The 25,621-nt window shown below is 37.4% G+C and overlaps 1 protein-coding gene across 2 annotated transcripts in view; it reads left to right on the forward strand.

Annotated features, from left to right (window-relative positions):
- The window catches only part of LNPEP (leucyl and cystinyl aminopeptidase), a 116,940-nt gene that overhangs the window by 73,576 nt on the left and 17,743 nt on the right, over positions 1-25,621 (forward strand). For both annotated transcript variants that reach the window (XM_082375716.1, XM_082375717.1), the window contains 6 exons: positions 605-739; positions 12,270-12,401; positions 14,625-14,785; positions 15,019-15,107; positions 23,457-23,640; positions 24,774-24,927. In XM_082375716.1, the coding sequence (XP_082231842.1) occupies positions 605-739; positions 12,270-12,401; positions 14,625-14,785; positions 15,019-15,107; positions 23,457-23,640; positions 24,774-24,927 (855 nt within the window). The remainder of the gene's footprint in view (positions 1-604; positions 740-12,269; positions 12,402-14,624; positions 14,786-15,018; positions 15,108-23,456; positions 23,641-24,773; positions 24,928-25,621) is intronic.

Here is a 25,621-nt window from a genome sequence, read left to right on the forward strand (position 1 = left end):
TATATCTGTGTATGCTACTTAATTAAGCAAAGAGATATACAGTTTCACCACTTGGTGGTGCCCAGAATGTTTAAAAACTTCTAATATACATTCTAGAGGAGCTCATCTACTGAGCTCTCAGACTTCTTGCTGTTTAAGAGTTATATTTTACTTCGAATGAACCTTAGTTAAGGGAAATGTATATTATCTTAACAGAAAAGCTGGATTATGTATGAGAAATCAGCTTAAGGAACAGTTCCTATTTTTTTTATTTCAGATTTTGTTTTACAGATATACACTAGCCATTTTTAAATATTCATTTTGAATATCTGGATTTAGCATTTGGTTGCTTTCGTAATAAATTCTCAGCTTATACTGTTGTTTAGGAAACCCTGTTTTTCATGGGGCCAGGAGGTTATAATTCTACTTTCAAATGTAAGGAATATGCATAAATGTCACATTCTTCCTACATTTTCAAAAGCTTATTTCTGAAGTTTAGTGAAGCTAGTTAATTTTTTATAATGACCTTAAACAGTAATTAGTCTAATTCATATAAATAATTACTATACTTGCCTCTGTCTTTAATACTATTCATGGTTTCTTAATCTGTTTCATTTTTTGCTAGTATGAAGATTTCTTAGATGCTCGATTTAAAACCCTGAAGAGAGATTCCTTGAATTCATCTCATCCAATATCATCATTATCTGTTCAGTCTTCAGAACAGATTGAAGAAACGTTTGATTCTCTTTCCTATTTTAAGGTATTGCTATGCACAAAAAGTACCTGGAGTAGGTTACAAATTAATTTCATATGTGAGCAAGCTGCTTGATTTAGATTATTTTAAAGATTAAATAGGTGAAATTTTCAGGTATCCTGTTAAACTTTAAGATGTTTGCTTCTATTTAAATCTTGGTCTTAACTTTATATGGGTTTTTCTTTCTTTCTCTGTCTCTTGTTTTAAGTTCTCTAACTAGTATTCTGGGTAGTTAACCAGATCTTATAATAATGTATTTTTTGAAGTTGGATCACTGTCCAGATTTGCAGGTAGAATACGTCCAGGGAAGGTTCTAAGCCCTTGGCTGTGTTATTCAGGATTGAGGTGTGTTCCAAAGTCAGAATTGCCAAAACAAGTAAGCAAAAGGAGATTTTTAAGAATTGAAGATTTTGTTGTAGAATTAGAAACATAGACTCCAGGTTTGGGGTGAAGCAAAAACAGAAACATAGAAACCTGATTAGGATCATCGTAAGAGAACAGGATAGGGATATCAGTGCCACTCACATTTGTGTAGGGAGGGAGGGCTGAATGTTACAGCTTGTTGACCTCCTTAGTCTGGCTATCAGATTAAGATCAATAAATTGAATTCTTGTCCTGGACAGAGAGGAAGATATACAGAACATATGAGTTCATGTCATCAAGAAACTCAAAGTTTAGGTGGTAAGTACTTGTGAAGCAGTAAGAGATAGTACGTGCTAATTGAATGGTACAGAGTATTTTTGCCTGGGATTATGGAGAGAAATTTTTTGGAGGAAAATGGAAATTGAGATGAATTAAATAATAGGAAGAATATAGGTAAAGAGGAATGGGAACAATAGGGCAAGAGTGGGATGATGAGGTCTGCAAAGAAAAAGTCAGGAATACTAATGGGCAGGGAAATTTTGTTTAGGTAGCAAATGTTTGCAGTGGAAGCCACATGTAGAGTAGGGGAAAGATGAGAAGGGTAGGTTGGGGCTCAGTTGTAGAAGGTCCTGAATGCCATCAGGAATCTGGACTTTTTCTGTAATCAGTGGGAAGCTTTAAAAGATTTTTCAGTAGAGGAATGGCTTGATCAAGTGACTATTTAGGAAAATTAATTTGTTTCAGTTTATAAAGTAGATTTCAGTGGAAAGAGACCTAAAATCAGGAAATTGCTGCTGAAGTACAAGCATGAAATGGTAAAAGTTTAAAATTAGGAGTGGTAGTGAGAGTAGAAGGGAAATGATGGGTGTGAAAAAACCCTAAGTGTAGGGAAGTACTTGAAGGACTTAGTGACAGGGAAAAGCGGGTAAAGAAGGAGGCAGAAATGTGTTCCAGGTTCAAGCCTGACTGGCAGGGAGAATGGCAGTACTGTTAATAAATAAGGAAATCAAGAGTTCAATTAGCTATATTAAATGTAATCCAATTAGAGCTACTGCTATGTGTTGTGATTTTTAAAGCCCATACAGGACCTGCCAATAAAGAAAATTTTACAACTTGCAATTCTTTTCTTATACAGAACAGTTATTTCAGGATCTCTTGCTACAGAGCTCTTTCTTCCTCTGACCCCCACCTTCCAAACCCAGAATTCAGTGTCTTCTGAGCATGTTGTCTCCACAGCATACCTTATCCCTGTCAGCATGGGAACTACTTATTTCAGAATTGGGAATCTGGCAAATATCCCACATAACAGAGAAAAATAGGACACTGGATAATTTACCATTATTGTGTGTAAGAAGTAGTAAGTGTCACTAGGGAAATGTGTTTGACAGACATGTTCTCTTTGATCTTCATGATCTGCAAGCCTAATTCTGATGCGAGTTGCCTTGTGAGAATTCAGTCATTTAGGAAATCGTACAAGTACCAACCATGTACCTAACATTGTCCTAGGTGCTGGGGATACATCAGGAAATAAGGCGGCCTATGTCACTTGTACCATGAAGCTTCTATTTCAGGGGTCAGAGATAGGTACAGACACAATACAAATGAATAAATAAATAGATATTTTGTTTGGTGATTAGTGCTAATATGAAAATAAAGCATGGTAAGGGACATGAGAATGACAAAGGAAATGCTGTTTTATATAAGATGGCTGGGGAAGATCACTGATAAGGTGATATTTGAATACCATCTGGAGGATGTGAGGGAACAAGGCATGTGGACTTCTGGGGGAAGAATGTTCCAGGCAGAGGAAATAACCAGTGCATAGGGCTTGTGTGCAGAAATGAGTTAACGTAGTAGGCCTGAGACTGCTATCCTTAGAAAGGCATAATTGTAAGGCTGGCTCTTGGCTGGTATCTGGCAACTTGGATTTGGGGAGAGTTTCCACCATTCCCTGATAAGAATGACTCACTGTGCCCACACTGTTTGTACAGACAATGTGGTTTATGCTAAACATCTGTTTTCCTTCTGGGAGTCTGGAGTTTTGGTACTTGCTAGGCAGAGGACACTTCCATGACTAGCCCCCAATAAAAATCCCGGGTACTGAGTCTCTGATGAACTTCCCTGATAGACAACATTTCATACATGTTGTCACAACTCGTTCCTGGGAGAATTAAGTGCATCCTGTCTGACTCCACTGCAGAGGACTCCTGGAAGCTTGTACTTGTTCACCCCATGAACTTTTTCCCTTAGCTGATTTAGCTTCATGTCCTTTCACAGTAATAAATCATAGTGGTGAATATGACTACTGAGTCCTGTGAGTCTTCCTAACACGTCATCATACCTGGGACTTGTCTTGGGGACCCACACAGCTTGAGATGAAGATTGGTTGGCAGGTTCAAGCACCAGCAAGGAGCCAACGTGTCTGGAGTGGAATAAACACAGGGGAAAGTAGTAGATGAAGTGAGAAGGATTATAAGGGGCCAGATCATTGTAGATCATCTTATTAGACATAGTAAGGACCTTGATTTTTTGCAAAGTGGGATGAAAAGCCATTTGATGAGGGAAGTACCATAGTATGATTTTTTTTTTTTTAAATCGGCCTTCAACATCATATGGAATCAAGATGACTAGTTAGGAGGTTGCTGTAATAGACCAGTGGCAAGATATTGGTGGCATGGACAAGGGTGATAGTACTGAAAGTGATGAGCAATGGTTGGTTTTGGAATATATGGTAAACGTTAATCCAGTAGAATTTGCTAATGGATTAGATGTGGAATTAAGAGAGGAGTCAAGGACGACTTTAAGATTTTTGCCTGAACAGTTGGAAAAATGGAGTTGTTATTTGCTGAAATGAGAAGATTATTGGAAGAGTAGATTTGGGGCAAGAAGAAAAAAAAGTTCAATTTTTGAGTAAGTCTGAGGTGCATAAGTGGAGATAATAGGCGTGTAGTTGGATATGAGTCTGGAATTGAGGGGAAGTCTGGTTAGATATATAAATTTGCAGGTCATTTAAAACCCCTGGGGTTGAGAAGATCATCTAGGAAGTAAATTTAGAGAAGAAAAGAAGTCTGAAGATTTAATGCCAGGGGCACCAAAATTTAGTCCTTGAGAAAATAAGGAGGATCCTACAGAAGAGACAGAAAGGGATGGCTAGTGAATAGGGGAGGAATCAAGAGTGGTGTGCCAAGGCCAAGTGCAGAAAGACTTTCAAGGAGGAGTGGGTGATCAGTCATATCAAATGCTACTAGTAGGTTGATAAAGGTGAGCCTGAGAATTGACATTGGTTTGACACCATGAGATTCACCAGTGACCTTGATAAAACCACTTTCAGTGGAGTGATGGTTGGAAGATGGCTCAAGAGAAAATGGAAACAGAGCAAATGGAGGTGGCAAATGCAGACAACTCTTTTAAGGAGTTTACTTCAAAGGAGGAACAAGAAACAGGGTGATAATTGGAGGAGGCACAGGGTTAAGGAAAGGAAGGGCATCTTATTTGTTTAAAATGAGGACTGATACATAGTTTTTGCTAATGGAATGTTACAGTAGAGAGGGAAAGTTAATGATGCAGGAGAGAAGGGGATCTATTGGGAACAAGAATGAGCATTTAGAGGACATGCCCAGAAAGGGAGAGACAGCACATCCAGAGGAGGGCCTCTGGAGTGTGGAGTTCCAGTGTTTGGAGTTCTGGACAGTGAAAGTCCAAAATCAAGGTGCTGGCCAATTTGGTTCTTAGTGAGAGCTCTCTTCCTGGATTGTAGACAGCTGTCTTCTTGCTGTGTCCTCACATGCCGTGTGGCTGACAGGATCTTGGTGCTCTGGCGTGGTGTCAGGCCTGAGCCTCTGAGGTGGGACAAGGGAGTTCAGGACATTGGACCACCAGAGACCTCCCAGCCCCATGTAATATCAATAGGCGAGAGTTCTGCCAGAGATCTCTGTCTCAACGCTAAGACCCAGCTCCACCCAACTGTCAGCGGACTCCAGTGCTGGACACCCCATGCCAAACAACTAGCAAGATAGGAACACAACCCCACCCATTAACAGAAAGGCTGCCTAAAATCATACTAAGTTCACAGACACCCCAAAACACACCACCGGACGTGGTCCTGCCCACCAGAAAGACAAGATCCAGCCCCACCCACCAGAACACAGGCACCAGTCCCCACCACCAGGAAGCTTACACAAGCCACTGAAACAACCTCACTAACTGGCGGCAGACACTAAAAACAACAGGAACTACAAACCTGCAGCCTGCAAAAAGGAGACCCCAAACACAGTAAGTTAAACAAAATGAGAACACAGAGAAATATGCAGCAGATGAAGGAGCAAGGTAAAAACCCACCAGACCAAACAAATGAAGAGGAAATAGGCAGTCTACCTGAAAAAGAATTCAGAGTAATGATAGTTAAAGATGAGCCAAAATCTTGGAAATAGAATGGAGAAAATACAAGAAATGTTTAACAAGGACCTAGAAGAACGAAAGAGAAAACAAATGATGACGAACAACACAATAAATAAAATTTAAAATTCTCTAGAAGGAATCAAGAGCAGAATAATTGAGGCAGAATAACAGATAAGTGACCTGGAAGATAAAATAGGGGAAATAACTACTGCAGAGCAGAATAAAGAAAAAAGAATGAAAAGAATGAGGACAGTCTCAGAGACCTCTGGGACAACATTAAATGCACTAACATTCGACTTATAGTGGTCCTGGAAGAAGAACAGAAAAAGAAAGAGTCTGAGAAAATATTTGAAGAGATTATAGTTGAAAACTTCCCTAACATGGGAAAGGAAATAGTCAATCAAGTCCAGGAAGGGCAGAGAGTCCCATACAGGATAAATCCAAGGAGAAACATGCCAAGACACATATTACTCTATCTATCAAAAACTAAATACAAAGAAAAAATATTAAAAGCAGCAAGGGAAAAGCAACAAATTACATACAAGGGAATGCCCATAAGGTTAATAGCTGATCTTTCAGCAGAAACTCTGCAAGACAGAAGGGAGTGGCAGGACATATTTAAAGTGATGAAAGGGAAAAACCTACAACCAAGATTACCCAGCAAGGATCTCATTCAGATTTGACGGAGAAATTAAAACCTTTACAGACAAGCAAAAGTTAAGAAAATTCAGCACCACCAAACCAGCTTTACAACAAATGGTAAAGGAACTTCTCTAGGCCGGAAACACAACAGAAGGAAAAGACCTACAAAAACAAACCCAAAACAATTAAGAAAATGGTAATAGGAACATACATATCGATAATTACCTTAAATGTAAATGGATTAAATGCTCCCACCAAAATACATAGACTGGCTGAATGGATACAAAAACAAGACCCGTATATATTCTGTCTACAAGAGACCCACTTCAGACCTAGGGACACATACAGACTGAAAGTGAGGGGATGGAAAAAGATATTCCATGTAAATGGAAATCAAAAGAAAGCTGGAGTAGCCATTCTCATATCAGACAAAACAGACTTTAAAATAAAGATTATTACAAGAGACAAAGAAGGACACTACATAGTGATCAAGGGATCAATCCAAGAAGAAGATATAACAATTGTAAATACTTATGCACCCAGCATAGGAGCACCTCAATACATAAGGCAAATGCTAACAGCCATAAAAGGGGAAATCGACAGTAACACAATCATAGTAGGGGGCTTTAATATCCCAGTTTCACCAATGGACAGATCATCCAAAATGAAAATAAATAAGGAAACACAATATTGAAATGATACATTAAACAAGATGGACTTAATTGATATTTAAGGGCATTCCATCCAAAAACAACAGAACACACTTTCTTCTCAAGTGCTCATGGAACATTCTCCAGGATAGTTCATATCTTGGGTCACAAATCAAGTCTCGGTAAATTTAAGAAAATTGAAATTGTATCAAGTATCTTTTCCGACCACAATGCTGTGAGACTAGATATCAATTACAGGAAAAACTCTGTAAAAAATATAAACACATGGAGGCTAAACAATATACTACTTAATAACCAAGAGATCACTGAAGAAATCAAAGAGGAAACCAAAAAATACCTAGAAACAAATGACAATGAAAACACGACAACCCAAAACCTATGGGATACAGCAAAAGCAGTTCTAAGAGGGAAGACTATAGCAATACAATCCTACCTCAAGAAACAAGAAACATCTCAAATAAACAACCTAACCTTACACCTAAAGCAATTAGAGAAAGAAGAACAAAGAAAACCCAAAGTTAGCAGAAGGAAAGAAATCATAAAAGATCAGATCAGAAATACATGAAAAAGAAATGAAGGAAACAATTGCAAAGATCAATAAAACTAAAAGCTGGTTCTCTGAGAAGATAAACAAAATTGATAAACCATTAGCCAGGCTCATCAAGAAAAAAAGGGAGAAGACTGAAATCAACAGAATTAGAAATGGAAAACGAGAAGTAACAGCTGACACTGCAGAAATACAAAGGATCATGAGAGTTTACTACAAGCAACTCTATGCCAATAAAATGGACAACCTGAAAGAAATGGACAAATTCTTAGAAAAGCACAACCTTCCGAGACTGAACCAGGAAGAAATAGAAAATATGAACAGACCAATCACAAGCACTGAAATTGAAACTGTGATTTAAAATCTTCGAACAAACGAAAGGCCAGGACCAGATGGCTTCACAGGTGAATTCTATCAAACATTTAGAGAAGAGTTAACACCTATCCTTCTCAAACTCTTCCAAAATAGAGCAGAGGGAGGAACACTCCCCAACTCATTCTACGAGGCCACCATCACCCTGATACCAAAACCAGACAAAGATGTCACAAAGAAAGAAAACTACAGGCCAATATCACTGACGAACATAGACGCAAAAATCCTCAACAAAATACTAGCAAACAGAATCCCACAGCACATTAAAAGGATCATACACCATGATCAGGTGGGGTTTATCCCAGGAATGCAAGGATTCTTCAGTATACGCAAATCAATCAATGTGATAAACCATATTAACAAACTGAAGGAGAAACCATATGATCATCTCAATAGATGCAGAAAAAGCTTTTGACAATATTGAACACACATTTATGATAAAAACCCTCTAGAAGTAGGCATAGAGGGAACTTACCGCAACATAATAAAGGCCATATATGACAGACCCACAGCCAACATTGTTCTCAGTGGTGAAAAACTGAAACCATTTCCACTAAGATCAGGAACAAGACAAGGTTGCCCACTCTCACCATTATTATTCAACATAATTTTGCAAGTTTTAGCCACAGCAGTCAGAGAAGACAAAGAAATAAAAGGAATCCAAATCAGAAAAGAAGAAGTAAAGCTGTCACTGTTTGCAGATGACATGATACTATACATAGAGAATCCTAAAGATGCTACCAGAAAACTACTAGAGCTAATCAATGAATCTGGTAAAGTTGCAGGATACAAAATTAATGCACAGAAATCTCTTGCATTCCTATACACTAATGATGAAGTATCTGAAAGAGAAATTAAGGAAACACTCCCATTTACCATTGCAACCAAAAAATAAAATACCTAGGAATAAACCTACCTAAGGAGACAAAAGACCTGTATGCAGAAAACTATAAGACACTGATGAAAGAAGTTAAAGATGATACAAACAGATGGAGAGATATACCGTGTTCTTGGATTGGAAGAATCAACATTGTGAAAATGACTATACTACCCAAAGCAATCTACAGATTCAGTGCAATGCCTATCAAACTACCAATGGCATTTTTCACAGAACTAGAGCAAACAGTTTCACAATTTGTATGGAAACACAGAAGACCCCAAATAGCCAAAGCAATCTTGAGAAAGAAAAACAGAGCTGGAAGAATCAGGCTCCCTGACTTCAGACTATACTACAAAGCTACAGTAATCAAGACAGTATGGTACTGGCACAAAAATAGAAATATAGTTCAGTGGAACAGTATAGAAAATCCAGAGTTAAACACACACACATATGGTCACCTTATCTTTGATAAAGGAGTCAAGAATATACAATGGAGAAAAGACAGCCTCTTCAATAAGTGGTGCTGGGAAAACTAGACAGCTACATGTAAAAGAATGAAATTAGAACACTGCCTAACACCTATAAAAAATAAACTCAAACTGGATTAAAGACCTAAATGTAAGGCCAGACACTATAAAACTCGTAGAGGAAAACGTAGGCAGAACACTCTATGACATAAATCACTTCAAGATCCTTTTTGACACACCTCCTAGAGAAATGGAAATAAAAATAAACAAATGGGACCTAATGAAACTTCAAAGCTTTTGCACAGCAAAGGAAACCATAAACAAGATGAAAAGACAACCCTCAGAATGGGAGAAAATATTTGCAAATGAAGCAACTGACAAAGGATTAATCTCCAAATTATACAAGCAGCTCATGCAGCTCAATATCAAAAAAAAAACAACCCAATCCAAAAATGGGCAGAAGACCTAAATAGACATTTCTCCAAAGAAGATATACAGATTGCCAATAAACACATGAAAGGATGCTCAACATCACTAATCATTAGAGAAATGCAAATCAAAACTACACTGAGGTATCACCTCACACCGGTCAGAATGGCCATCATCCAAAAATCTACAAACAGTATATGCTGGAGAGGGTGTGGAGAAAAGGGAACCCTCTTTCACTGTTGGTGGGAATGTAAATTGATACAGACACTATGGAGAACAGTATGGAGGTTCCTTAAAAAAATAAAAATAGAACTACCATATGACCCAGCAATCCCACTACTGGGCATATACCCTGAGAAAACCGTAATTCAAAAGGAGTCATGTACCACAATGTTCATTGCAGTGCTATTTACAGTAGCCAGGATATGGAAGCAACCTAAGTGTCCATCAACAGATGAATGGATAAAGAAGATGTGGCACCTATATACAATGGAATATTACTCAGCCATAAAAAGAAACGAAATTGAGTTATTTGTAGTGAGGTGGATTGACCTAGAGTCTGTCATACAGAGTGAAGTAAGTCAGAAAGAGAAAAACAAATACCGTATGCTAACACATATATATGGAATCTTAGAGAAAAAAAAATGGTTCTGAGGAACCTGGGACAGGACAGGAATAAAGACGCAGACGTAGAGAATGGACTTGAGGACACACAGAGCGGGAAGGGTAAGCTGGGACGAAGTGAGAGAGTAGCATTGACATATATACACTACCAAATGTAAAATAGATAGCTAGTGGGAAGCAGCTGCTTAGCACAGGGAGATCAGCTTGGTGCTGTGTGACCACCTAGAGGGGTGGGATAGGGAGGGTGGGAGGGAGACACAAGAGGGAGGGGATATGAGGATATATGTATACGTATAGCTGATTCACTTTGTTATATAGCAGAAACTAACACAACATTGTAAAGCAGTTATACTCCAATAAAGATTAAAAAAAAAAAAAACAAAAAAAAGAATGAGCATCTAAATTTATAGTAGCACTGAAGTGTGATACAGAAATAAGAGAGTAATAGGTATTAAGTAATAGGTATTAAGTTCAGTTATGTGTATCTGATAATCTTGATGACTTAACATTGCTACATTTTTATCAGAAGTGAAATTCATTCAAAAAGTATTTGAGTGCCTCCTATGTACCAGGCATTATTTTAGTCATAGGAATTGAGCTTTTCAGTTTTTCCCTAAATTAACTTACAGTCTAGAAGAGGAAATAAAAATATATCTATAGCAGTTGCTGGAAGTGTGGTATAAATTGCTTTTGAATATGGAGAAATACGATTTGTGTCTCAAATCAAGGAAGGCTTCACAGAGGAGGCGGTTATTTTAAGACTGGAGAATATGACGTGCATCAGTGAGTATAGTGTGGCCTTAACAGTTGCATGTCTGACTCTGAATTTTTAGTGTATGCTTTCTACCCTATATGTACATTCATATATTCCAAACATATTTGAAGTGAGTCTGCAGGAAGAAGAGAGGTCTTGAAAACAACTTCAGCAGCATGACATACTAAAATTTGAAATTAATGTACTCCCTAGCAAAGAGACCTTTGAGAGTTCAGCTACTTTATTGTCTCCAGCAGTGTGCTTTAAGCATTGGAGATAGGGGTGGGGAATGCCACAGAAAATTTGGCATGTTTTAAATTAAAAATATATTTATACTTGTCCTACAGATAGGTTCATCTGTACCATTTTTCCAGAGTCCACATATATGCGTTAATATACAATATTTGTTTTTCTCTTTCTGACTTACTTCACTCTGTATGGCAGGCTCTAGGTCCATTCATGTCTCTACAAATGACCCAATTTCGTTCCTTTTTAAGGCTGAGTAATATTCCATTTTATATATGTACCACATCTTCTTTATCCATTCATCTCGGTGCTCTGTGGTAACCTAGATGGGTGGGATGGGGGCGTGGGAGGGAGGTCCAAGAGGGAGGGGATATATGTATACATACAGCTGATTCACTTAATTGTACAGCAGAAACTAACACAACATTGTAAAGCAACTATACCCCAATTTAAAAACATATATGTATGTAAAAACACAACTTTTTTTTTTAATTAATTTATTTATTTTATTTATCTTTGGCTTCATTGGGTCTTCATTGCTGCGCGTGGGCTTTCTCTAGTTGTGGTGAGCGGGGGTTACTCTTCATTTCAGTGCGCGGGCTTCTCATTGTGGTGGCTTCTCATTGCGGAGCACGGGCTCTAGGCACACGGGCTTCGGTAGGTGTGCCACGCAGGCTCAGTAGTCGTGGCTCACAGGCTCTAGAGCGCAGGCTCAGTAGTTGTGGTGCCCAGGCTTAGTTGCTCCACAGCATGTGGGATCTTCCTGGACCAGGGCTCAAACCCGTGTCCCCTGCATTGGCAGGTGGGTTCTTAACCACTGCGCCACCAGGGAAACCCAAAACACTTAACTTTTTAACACTAACACTGAAATAGTGAGTGAGAGACCACACAAAATGGCTCATAGAAGAATTAGTGCAAATAGGAATTTACTCCATTAATTCTTTTTCAAACCTCTTAAAATAATTTTTAAGACAATTTCAACATAGTACACAACTGGTTATATGAGACTAAATAACAGTGTATTATCACTGGGTTATGAAAGTATTTGCTTACAGTGATTATATTTTGAATCTTAGATTCTTATCTCTATAAATCTATTGTATTCTATTATTTTCTTCCCTTCTTTGCTTTTTTTTTGAATAGGGAGCTTCTCTGTTGTTGATGCTGAAAACTTACCTTAGTGAAGATGTATTTCAACATGCTATTGTTCTTTACCTACATAATCATAGCTATGCATCCATTCACAGTGATGATCTGTGGGATAGTTTTAATGAGGTAAGTGACCTGGATATTTTATTTAGCTCTTAAACTAAGAAGAGAGGAGTTCTTCTATTTATGTTTTTATCAAGTATGTAAATAAGCTGTGGTACCAAGGATAGTTATTTAAGAGAGAGGGGAATGGAGCTTAGTATATAAATATTTATGAATAAGAGCACAGAATTAAAAGTCATGAAATGGAAGTCCTGGTCTTAATTGTTGAAAAAATTGCATGAGGCCTTGTGTAAGCATCTTTAGTCTATATCTTAATCTCCATGCCTACTTTGTAAGAAAGTTCTCTTTTCTGAATTAGTGTATATTATTATGTTTTCATTATTTGATTTTTTTTTCAAAAATCTCTTTTCCTTTCCTTATGTTTTTGCAGTCTTTCTACCTTACATTCATGGTTTTTTGCTCTATACTCTGCCCTATGAATCCTCCTATCTTTCGTGGCCATGTTCCTCTAAATTAGATGAGGTATCACAGTCTGGCTGCCATGGCTCCGTACTGCCCTTGGATCATTTTGCTGCTTGGATTTTGTTGTGCCTAGAATTCTAGCAAGCAGTGTAATCAGTTACAAGTTATGCTTCCTAACAGTGTGTGAACCCAGCCTGCATGGTGCACATATGCTGACGGCATAGCCCTTATAAGCGTTTGAATTTGTTACCCTGAACTAGATCAATGGTTTTTAATGTTTTGGAAGATCACAGACATATCTGAAAATTTGATGACAGTTCTGGACATATGCCCCCAAAAAACCACAGATATGCAAAATATCACACACAGATTCAAAGTTTTATGGATCCTGGGTTAAGAACCCCTGCTCTGGATCTTTTCCATGTGCTGTCTCTGCTCCCTTGCCTTCTCTGAAATTTGGTATCTTCTAATTGTTAACCCTTTTCCCAGAAGATATATCTTCCCTACTCTCTTGAGTTCTTTTTGAGAAGAAGGATCAGTCCTTATTACCTAAGAGTTGCTTCTAAATCATTGTTTTTCCTCTTACCAGGTAGTAGCATTTCAAATGAAAGCCACATTATTTGCTTTATACTCATTGTATTATCTCCTGACGTTTAGAATATATTTCTGCCTTCCTCACTGACTTCAACTTTTGCATCACAGTGTTTTCCTATCCAGACGTAGCCCCTTAACATTATCCTCAGGCTTTTCAGCATCCACATCAAATTCTGCACCGGACTCTTCATTTCAGTTCTGTTTCAGAGACCCAAACATGCCTTGCTTTGGGGCAAGCTTGTTTTCTTCCCAACCTCTTGTCCAGAAATAAATAGGTCAGAGCCATGAGAAACATAAGGTTAATATCACAAAGCATTTGGGAAGATTTTCTCCATCCTTTTCGGCTCTAAATAAATAGGCGTATGTCGACTGAGGTGTAAGGCCTGCCATAGTGGCGTGATATTACAAAACATTTTAACTACTTGATGATTTGAGTTGCTTGCAGATCCATAGGTCATCTAGAAAAATAATTTGAATCGTAAATTTAGCTCACCTGCTTCAAAGAGATAGTTCAAAAATTGCTTCTTAATCATTGACACCAGATGTCTTAGGGACAGTGAGCTTTGGAGGGTCTGTGAACCTCTGACAGTGGATTCTAGATTTTGTAGATAAATTCATGTATTTTATAGGAAAAAGGGGTATGTGACCATGAAAAACATTCACTGCTGTTCTCTAGAGAGACCTAAAGTCCAGGCAGGCGACCTGTTTATATTTCACTCCTCTGCTGCTGCGGCTCCTGCTCCCAGGCACTCCCACAGGATGAGCTCTTTAAAAGATGAACTTTAACATTTGTGAAAGCAGAGGGTCTGGGGAATAAAGAGAAATCTGGACCTAGCTGATTCACAGGAGTGAGTAGCAGTGCTTCTGATTCTAGACTGTATATCATTATCCATACCTTCTAAATGTTAGTATTGTGACCTGAAGGAGTGCTTATATCTTCTTAGGGGTTTTAGTGAACACTCAGTTGGTTGATAGCATATGTGCTGCTTTTTCAACGTAGTTCCTCTCTCACTCTCTTTAGTTATCACCTAGCTGTATTCCAGGTTACTTTCCTTTTAGCAGTTGCTCAATTACCTAGAGTAAAAATGTAAATTCAACTCAGCATTTGTGCTTCTTTTTTGTATTACCATTAAATGTAGTCTCCATAGAATGTGGTAGAGAAAGAGGGAAAGGTACTATAAAATTTTTAGACTGTTAAAGCAAAAATTATTTATTTATTTTTTTCTATAGGTCTCAAACAAAACACTAGACGTAAGGAAAATGATGAAAACCTGGACCCTGCAGAAAGGATTTCCTTTAGTGACTGTTCAAAGAAAAGGAAAGGAACTTCTGGTGCAACAAGAAAGATTTTCTTTAAATACGAAGCCTGAAATTCAGCCTTCAGATGCAAGGTGAGTGCCCACGCTCTCTCCCCGCTATCTCTTTTGCACCCTCAGGTTAAACTATTTTTAAATGTTTTGTAATCATAAGTTCTTAAGAAACCTAACAAGATTATCCCTTTCTGGGAATAGCTTGAAAAATGTCACCTTCCTGCCAAAAAAAAAAAAAAAACACCCAACGAATTATGTGTAACTGACTGAAATATTGGAGAGAGTGATAATCTTCCAGTATTTTCTTTTTACAGCTCTCTGTGGCATATTCCACTATCCTATGTCACTGATGAAGGAAATTATTCAAAGTATCGATCAGTATCATTACTGGACAAGAAATCAGGTTTGGCTATATTTAACACTTTTCTGAAATGAAATTAGAAACAGCATATTTTCTAAAAATCTAACCAAGCAGCAGAAAGGAGATTACACTTTCCAATGTACACAGCTCTCTGAGCTGGTTCTATGAGACACCTATACAAAATGTGACTAAGGTGAGATTGAGTCTATGTATCATGCATAAAACTGGTCTTTCTTAGTCATGTGAAATAAGGTATAAAAAATTGCACTGAATATGCTAGCAGTTGTGGTAGAAAATAGCAAATGCTGTGTTTTTGTATCCTAGATAAATATTTTGTTAGAAGTGGTAGATCAGTTTCTTAAAGTATACTCTGCTGTCTACCCTCTAGGGGTGGGCTGAGGCGACTGCATTTTAATAAGCACCCTAGATGATTCTTATGCATGACAAAGGTTGATTCATGAGACAGATTTGTAGTAAATAATTATTACAAAATGTCCTGTAGACATAGTATACATTTTTTGATAATGAGAAAATAGGGCAAGAAATTATGATTGTGGGAGGATAATAAAATGTAAAGATTGTATATGCTGACCCACAAGGAGTCTATAAAAAGAAATTGAAGTGTAGTTTCTAACCATCTGTTAAATACCACTGAATGCTACACCACGTATCCTCTTAATTTACATCCTGAAAACATGAGGCTCTTGGGTTCTGAAGGAACCATTAGTGATACTTTAGATTCATGGAAAGGGAAAATTTGTTTGAATTTGGATCTGTTGTTCAATCCTATATCTTTGAGAGGGGAGTGTAGCTTAGTAAGAGTCTGACTTTGGAGCCACATTGCCTGGTTCAGTCATATGATTTTAGGTGAGTTATGTGACCTCTCTGAGCCTCTTTCCCTGAGCTATAGAATGGAGAGAGTGATTATACTTGCGTAATAGTGTTATGTGAGGATTAATTGAGCTCATTTATATGAAGCACCTAGAATAATGCCTGGCACATGTTATGTGCTATGTAAGTGTTAGTTATCATTATTAATGTTACTATTGAAAAAAATAATTTTTAAGCATAACATATCCACATTACATAAAACCAGAAGATGGAGAACAAATCTTACTACCCTATTGTAACTACTCTCATGATTATTTCTTTCTAGTCTTTTTTTTTTTTTAAAGAAATTCACGTTCTTTTATTTATTTATTTATTTATTTATTTATGGCTGTGTTGGGTCTTCGTTTCTGTGCGAGGGCTTTCTCTAGTTGCGGCAAGTGGGGACCACTCTTCATCGCGGTGCGCGGGCCTCTCACCATCGCGGCCTCTCTTGTTGCGGAGCACAGGCTCCAGACGCGCAGGCTCAGTAATTGTGGCTCACGGGCCCAGTTACTCCGTGGCATGTGGGATCTTCCCAGACCAGGGCTCGAACCCATGTCCCCTGCATTGGCAGGCAGATTCTCAACCACTGCGCCACCAGGGAAGCCCTCTAGTCATTTTTTTAAAATATTTTTTTACTTGGTTGATATTGTGTACATGTAATTTTTATATCTTACCTTTTTTTTTTAACTTAATGTATGCACTAATTGACTTAATCTTTCTTACTGTTGGACACTTGATTTACCATTTGTATCTGTAAAAAAAATGCCTCAATAAAATTTGAGTTCTTAAATGCTTTCTCATTATATGCACTATTTCATAGGAATGCATCTCAAAAATGAAGACTGTGTTACCTTTTGTGGTTTAATACATATTTCCAAGTTGCCCTTCTGTTGTGTGGTAACAACTTATAAGGCCAGTTGAAATATATGAGCATACCAGTTGCATTTCAGTCTAACTGGAGTGTTACAACAACAATTTCATTATTTAAAACACTAAGTACAATTGATGATGTCATCATATCTTTGATTAATACAGCATAGCTGGAGGTACAAGGAAGTGCTGCCTTCTTGATAAAAACAAAACTTCATACTTTAAGTGGGCCCTGGAAGGATAGTCTCTGACCTAAGAGAGAACAAATAATCCCATCTCCCTATTTATTTTATTTTATTTTATTTTTATACAGCAGGTTCTTATTAGTTATCTATTTTATACATATTAGTGTATACATGTCAATCCCAATCTCCCAATTCATCCCACCACCCCACCTCCCCACGGCTTTCCCCCCTTGGTGTCCATACATTTGTTCTCTGCATCTGTGTCTCTATTTCTGCCCTGCAAACCAGTTCATCTGTACTGTTTTTCTAGGTTCCACATATATGCGTTAATATACGATATTTGTTTTTCTCTTTCTGACTTACTTCACTCTGTACGACAGTCTCTAGGTCCATCCACGTCTCTACAAATGACCCAGTTTCGTTCCTTTTTATGGCTGAGTAATATTCCATTGTATATATATATGCCATATCTTCTTTATCCATTCATCTGTCTATGGACACTTAGGTTGCTTCCATGTCCTGGCTATTGTAAATAGAGCTGCAGTGAACATTGTGGTACATGACTCTTTTTGAATTATAGTTTTCTCAAGGTATATGCCCAGTAGTGGGATTGCTGGGTCGTATGGTAGTTCTATTTTTAGTTTTTTAAGGAACCTCCATACTGTTCTCCATAGTGGCTATATCAGTTTACATTCCCGCCAACGGTGCAAGAGAGTTCCCTTTTCTCCACACCGTCTCCAGCATTTGTTGTTTGTAGATTTTCTGATGATGCCCATTCTAACCAGTGTGAGGTGATACCTCACTGTACTTTTGATTTGCATTTCTCTAATAATTAGTGATGTTGAGCAGCTTTTCATGTGCTTCTTGGACATCTGTCTATCTTCTTTGGAGAAATGTCTGTTTAGATCTTCTGCCCATTTTTTTTTTAAATTTATTTTTATTTATTTTTGGCTCTGTTGGGTCTTTGTTGCTGCTCATGGGCTTCCTCTAGATGTGGTGAGCAGGGGCTACTCTTCGTTGCGGTGTGCGGGCTTCTCATTGCGGTGGCTTCTCTTGTTGCAGAGCATGGGCTCTAGGCTTGTGGACTTCAGTAGTTGTGGCACTTGGGCTCAGTAGATGTGGCTCACGGGCTCTAGAGCGCAGGCTCAGTAGTTGTGGCGCACGGGCCTAGTTGCTCCACAGAATGTGGGATCTTCCCGGACCAGGGCTTGAACCTGTGTCCCCTGCATTGGCAGGTGGATTCTTAACCACTGTGCCACCAGGGAAGCCCCTTTCTGCCCATTTTTTGATTGGGTTGTTTGTTTTTTTAATATTGAGCTGCATGAGCTGTTTATATATTTTGGAGATTAATCCTTTGTCTGTTGATTCGTTTGCAAATATTTTCTCCCGCTTGTCTTTTCATCTTATTTATAGTTTCCTTTGCTTTGCAAAAGTTTTTAAGTTTCCTTGGGTCCCATTTGTTTATTTTTGTTTTTATTTCCATTACTCTAAGAGGTGGGTCAAAAAAATCTTGCTGTGATTTATGTCAAAGAGTGTTCTTCCTGTGTTTTCCTCTAAGAATTTTATAGTGTCCGGTCTTACATTTAGGTCTTTAATCCATTTTGAGTTTATTTTTGTGTATGGTGTTAGGGAGTGTTCTAATTTCATTTTTTTACATATAGCTGTCCAGTTTTCCCAGCACCACTTATTGAAGAGACTGTCTTTTCTCCATTGTATATCCTTGCCTCCTTTGTCATAGATTAGTTGACCATATGTGCGTGGGTTTATCTCTGAGCTTTCTATCCTGTTCCATTGATCTATATTTCTGTTTTTATGCCAGTACCATATTGTCTTGATTACTGTAGCTATGTAGTATAGTCTGAAGTCAGGGAGTCTGATTCCTCCAGCTCCATTTTTTTCCCTCAAGGTTGCTTTGGCTATTTGGGGTCTTTTGTGTCTCCATACAAATTTTAAGATTTTTTGTTCTAGTTCTGTAAAAAATGTCATTGGTAATTTGATAGGGATTGCATTCTATCTGTAGATTGCTTTACCCATCTCCCTATTTTTAAAAGGGACCAATAAGGAAATCTTGCAAACCTCCCAATAGTATATAAATTTTTGGTGGTATTAGAAATAATTGGACAATAAGAAATCTGCTTTTATTAGCCCTCTACTTTTTAGCTCAGTTCATATGCCAGTTTCTTAAACTCTTTCTGAGATTCACACCCCAAAGTCTTGCTCATATTTTCCTGCTATTGCCGTTTCCTTCTAAGTCCTTACCTGGCACTCTCTGCTTCCACTGCACAAAAATTGTTTCAGCAACTCAAACATGCCGCACTGCCTCTTGTCTCTGGGCCTTTACATATGGTGTTTTCTCTTCTGGAATAACACTCCTGCCTCCTGATTCCTTGGTTTTACTCCTATGCACTCTTCAGATCTCAACTCATCCATTGCTTGCTCTAAGGAGCCCTCCCTCACCCCAAGACAGGTTAGATGCCCTACTTATGTGTTTTAATGATATTCTCTACTTTTTATATACTATAAGTACTGTTTTGTTTATATTTATCCCACATTAGATGTATCCCCCATTGAGGGTGGAGATCTTGGTTACACAAATCACTTTTGCAACCTTAGCACCCTATAGGCACACAAAAATTTATTGAATAAATAAATTTAGTCTATAACAACGTGACTCAATTTCAAATCTCACTGTAAAAAGTTCTAGGAAAAGAGCATTCCAACCTTGATGAAATGATACCTTCTGTTTCTCTTCATTTGAAAATATTCTTAGTAAAGGGGAATATATGAAATGCACTATAATATGATTGGTTTAATCTAGAGGTGGAACTGAGCCAATATGTGCTGAAAGCAGTGTCTGCTAATTCCTCTTCTCAACTGTGTTATTTACCTTGCTGCTGCAGTTTTAATTCCTGGCAGTTCAGGTTTTGAAAGTCCACACTGAAAATGTCTGTCCTCACAAAAAGTGTTTGAGGACAGTTGGGTCTTCTTGGTTCCTGATGCTCCTATGAGAACCAATTTTGGTTTAATTGAATTTTAATTTTTTCTTTTCTCAAAAGAAATATAGCACAGACAGTGACTACAGAGGCTTATTTTATGCCATATGACTTTCGTACAATGTGTTATCTTGGTGGTTTGTTAAATCTATAGTATAGTTTCGTGCGTTCTAATGTCAGGGTTGCTGGGTTAGTCCATTAGTTCAACCAAATATAGAAGTTATATGTGGTCAGTACTTTTGTCACTTTTCCCCACGTACATGGATTTTGGATGGTTAATAGTTTTTTTGCATAAGAAGTGCTGAATGGGACCATTTTTCTAAACTACCTATTGAGGAAATTACACTAAAATGTCTCCCTCTCCCTTCTCTTCCTTCCTTTCCCCCCTCCTCTTTCCTCTCTCTCTCTTCCACATTTTATTCAAACCTAATCTCTTTCACTATAGGAAATTTTTATATTAACTCTAACTTGGAACATTCATGTTTCTAAAAGGATATCACTGTGCCAGAAATATTTCTCTGAAACTAAAGGACATGGCATTGAAATGAAAGGCAGTTGAAAAAAAGAGGAAGGAGGAAGGGCATGTAGTTAGGATTGGATATTTATCATGTGCCATTCTCTGCTCTTGCCTTTTCCCCCTAATAAAATAAAGGGGAAGAAAGGAGTACTGGAGAAAGGAATGCTTTTGAACCGAAGGGGATGCATGCAGCTCAACTGCATGTATCATGCTAGCCCTCTGGAGCAAGCTACACAGGAAATTTTGCAGCTTTATAGTGAAAACATATTTTTTGTTTCTGTGCTTTAATGTTTCTTTATAAAACAGTAGTTGATTTTCATAACTCATTGACAAACGTTTTTTTAAAATCACTATTAGATTACTTAATCTGGGCTTCTGCCATTTAACATTGGAGTTGCTCACTCTTGTTTTACTACTCAGTGGACTGTGAAAATTGAACTGTTAATCTGTTAATGATTATAATAAATTAAAAACATATGAGGATAGCCTCATCCACATTTGAGCTGCAGGATGTAGTTACCTCCCTTGTGTGCAAAGCTATTATTTTTTGATACCTGTGGTTTTAAGGTCCTCCATTCTGGATCACTCAGAAGACCTGAAAGAGACTAATATGTTGATTCTTTAAATGATAAATTTCCTCTCTATGCTGTCGCTGCACTGCTTTATATTCTGTCATCGAAATGACAGTAATTCATGCACACTCCCAGCTGTGTTCCTCCTCTCTACCATCTGGACTTGGCTAGGTTTACAACATGGCAAGTTGCTTATCAGCGAAGATGCTCTGTATTTCAATATTTTCCTGTATCTATCCAATGGGAAAATTGCCATACTTATCATTCCTTGCCTCCTTTGTTGGGAAAGGGAGATTTGAAGCTCTTTAGTTCTTCTTCCCAAGGTCCTTTCTTCATAAAAGCTCTGTAGGAAATTGTGTTTGGTGACCCGGAGAGTGTTGATATTTTTGCGTTAGCTAATGATAAAGTTAATTTCATTAGTCATAGGTTTGTTAAAAATATCTCCAACTTGGAGCAGCTACTGTTGCCATCACAAATAATCCTTAGAACGGCATTCTGCTCTAGAAAAGGAATAAACCCTATTAATGTAATTAATCTTTCCCATCTGTTGCTATAGCAGCAATAAAACAAATTAGTATGGAGTTCTTTTTAATGAAAAAGACTGATTATCTGATATGTCATGGTAAGAAATGATCAGTAAGTCTTTCCATCTTAAAAATCTTTTACAGTTTCAGTAGAATTAGAGTAACTAAGGCATTAAGAAAATCTGATAAATTTAAATAATTCATGCTTTTGAAGTTGATCAACCCTACGACTTCAGGTACTAAAGGGTTTAAATGTGTTTCCAAAGCATTTTATGTGTAAAAACCTTTATATATAATTATTATGATAGTGAATATTTTAAAACAGCCTAAATATTTCCAAATAGGAGATTGGTTAAGCTGTGGTAGGTCTCGAAATAAAATATTCTGAAGATACTTGAATACTGCATATGAAGACAGTGAGAAAATGGCAGGAGGTGAAATCTGATAGGTGAAAAGCCAGTATAAAATAAATGTATATAGATCCAGTATATTAAATATTAATTCAGTTAAAATGTTTGTAGGAAAAATCTTGGCAGAAAATATGCCCCGTAATGCTTTTATCATCTGAGTTTAGATCACTTTTCTTATCTCTACTCTTTCTCTTATAATTTAAAAAATTATATTCTCTACTTTAAAATGGGGAAGAAAACTTACATCATAAACATCTACAAACTTTATTTAGATTCGTTTGAAACAACTTACCATGACGTAATCGTTTTGTTCATTCGTTAATTCACTGAGTATTTTTTGAGTACTTGCTAGGAATATTGTTCTAGTGCTGAGGGATTAGCAGTGCACAAACTAAAGCTCATGGGGTTTATAGTCTAATAAATATTAAACCTTAAGATACTTAGAAGCATACCCTTAACTATTGTTTTAAATTCATGTCCTCACTGCCAACTTTGAAGGACATTTCTTGATTGGTAATTTTAAAGGTTTTTAAAATTCCTGTATATATTTTGTAGTCCAGCTTTTGTAGTAATATTTTTTATAGTCACATATTTTTAGCTTCTTGTTAATTGTACGTTAATTGAAATCATTCCATATAAATTTCTAACAATTCTCTCAGCATTTATATTTAATGGTAGGGGCCAAAAAAATGCATTATCAATTTTCTATTATTTTAATCAGTAATTTCTTATTTGTGCTTAATGAGACCTTAGTCCTTCCCTAATGTTTATTTTGCTGTCTTTGAATTATGTGACTTTTTAAATGGCTTTGTTTGTGCTTCCTTTGCTAACATAAACAAAGACAAAGGCTGAGATGGAACACATTTCCTATAGTTCTCTCACTGTCTTCCCCTGTGCCTCACCCTGCACACACTGCCCGTCTCCCGGCCTCTCTCCTCTAGCCACAGTGAACTTGGGAGCCGGTTCAGTGTATGGACTCTGTGTACACTTTCTCTCTGGGCCTTGAACACTCAGAGTCCCTCTTACTTGGCTAACAACACCTGTGTATCCTGAAGTCTCAACTTTGATGTCATTTCTTCCAAGAAATTTCTCCTAACCTTCCCTAGGGGATGAAGCATTACTACTCTGTGCTTCTACAGAATGCCATGTTTTCTTTTTCCATAGACAACATTTATATGATATTCTACTCACCTGGTTACATTAGATTGTAAGATCTATAAGAGAAGGCACATGTCTACCTTGTTTACCATTAAATAAATAATTGTTAAGTGAATGAGTGGTGATCTTTGTTAACACGAAAATAACTGCCCTGGGAGGCAGACATTTAGTTTCTTAGTGGAATATTACATAATAATACCGTATTAACTTTGAAACAAAACAAAGTATCTGTTTAATATTTTTCTTTCCCTATTACCTTCTCTCTCTCTCATTTTTTGGTCTGTATTAGTTGTCATCAATCTCACAGAAGAAGTGAAGTGGATCAAGGTCAATACAGACATGACTGGCTATTATATTGTACATTATGCAGACAACAACTGGGAAGCACTGATCAAACAGTTGAAAATAAATCCTTATGTCCTGAGTGACAAAGATCGAGCCAACCTCATCAACAACATCTTTGAACTTGCAGGGTAGAGTATGCTTGTCTTGGGTCTTATTTTGTTTTGTTTTTAAATAAGTATTCTCGAGGAAAAGGACATTATAGAAAAGCAATTCAAAAGAACTAGCATGTATTGCCTGTTAGGTATAATTAATTTTGGAGGATTGGGAAGATATAAGACATATTCCTTGCCTTCAGGGGCTTTATAGTCTATCTAGAAACATCAGCTACAAACATATTGAACAGTTGTGTAATAAGATTTAAATAATATTTCAAGACTGTAGATACCAACAAGCAGGACACATGTTTGCTGAATAAATTGATGTAGAAGTTCCGCATTTGCTTTATTTCATGAGAGGATTCTTGTCGAGCAGCAGGTGGTTTCAGCATAAAGCTTGGTGCTCCCTCACTAGTTTGAGGGACATCTCTGAGAGCTGGAGCACCACTTACCTCCCCAGCCATCCCGCAAGCCACACAGTCCCGAAGCCAAGAATGGCCATGACCCCATGTATGAATATCCTCTGAAGAGCAAGATTACTGGTTTAGGTTGTTAATGGGTCAGACACACAAGGAATATTCAAATGTGTTCCTTCTGACTGCTCTTGACCGTCCTATTCTGGTTCATATTTTATGAAGTGACCTTACATCATCTCAGCCATCATTGTTGTGATTTCTATAAAGTGGTTAATTTTTTAAATGTGCTCACCATAAATTCACAGCAGACCTTGCCTTAACAAGTTTGACAAATTCCCATACAAATAACAAATAAAAAAGTTCTTCCTGATTCAAATCCTCTTTCTGCCACCTGCTCTCACCTGATAAATAAAAGTAATTAATACATAAATAAAACTAGCACTCTTCATCTTTTCTCACCTAAAATATTATAATACTTTTCCTGAATCAGTAGCAATTTACAGGTGACTTATATAACAAAAACTGAGCTATGTGTTTATTCCTCCTGCGATGTGTCTTTAACCTTGAGTCACACACACGAACTAATCAAAGATAATAATATTTAGTCTAACTTTACAGAATACCACCCAAAGCTTAAAATTTAGGTCTTCAGGATCCCCTCCCACCCCATCTAGCCATTTGTCTCTCAGCATACATACAGTTCATCTGCCTGTCTTGGCATATTTACTTTTTTGTTCTTTTACCCTTTAGCCTAGGCAAGGTGCCTCTTCAGAGAGCTTTTGATTTGATTGATTATCTTAGAAATGAGACCTCTACTGCACCCATCACGGAAGCCCTGTTCCAGACGGAACTCATCTATAACCTTGAAGAACTGGGGCACATGGATCTGGCCTCAAGACTGGTGGTAAATCTGCCTTTTTGCCAAGTTCTCTTTGTTGCTTGCCTTTCCTGGTGTTGTGCATGTTCCGTTCAGCATTAATAGACTGAAAAAGCAACCAGTTGAATTCCATTTTCTTCACTTAGTTGTGAAATCTTTACTTTGAATCAAAATGTCATTTCTTACCTTGAGGAGTTGATAAAGGGTTAGCATGACATGATCTTGTCTGAATATCAAAATATAGACTTCTGACAAAATGGGGCCACATGAAAAGAAAACGTCTCTATTCAAATCTTGGTTTATTTTTATATAATAAATGCTTGAAATAGGCCCTTTTGCAAAGTAGTGCTCCCCATTAATTTCCTCTGGTCATTATAAAATGACAGTTATGTTTGTACTGAGAATATTCTGTTTTAGGAGTCCTCACTGATAACTGTCTTACGAATGGTGATGCTGGTGAACATAAGTTTCTCTGCAAAGCACTAAAGGAGCCTTGGTGTTGGAGACCGTTTCACCTTTTTAAAAACCAATTGCCTGATCTTAACAGTTGTTATTTTAGACACTTTCAGTATTAAATTGTTGACAGTGTCTTTAAAAGTTTGGGAAGGAGTGATGAATTCTTTGTCTTATCTAATTCTCTGAATCACATTCTGACAACAAGGTTTGCTTTATAAACTAAAGCAAGGTTTTCCAAGGACCAGGCAAAAAAAGGCAGCTTTCA

This window comes from Balaenoptera borealis, assembly GCF_965194805.1.
Source record: "Balaenoptera borealis genome assembly, chromosome: 2".
Classification (NCBI taxonomy): domain Eukaryota; kingdom Metazoa; phylum Chordata; class Mammalia; order Artiodactyla; family Balaenopteridae; genus Balaenoptera; species Balaenoptera borealis.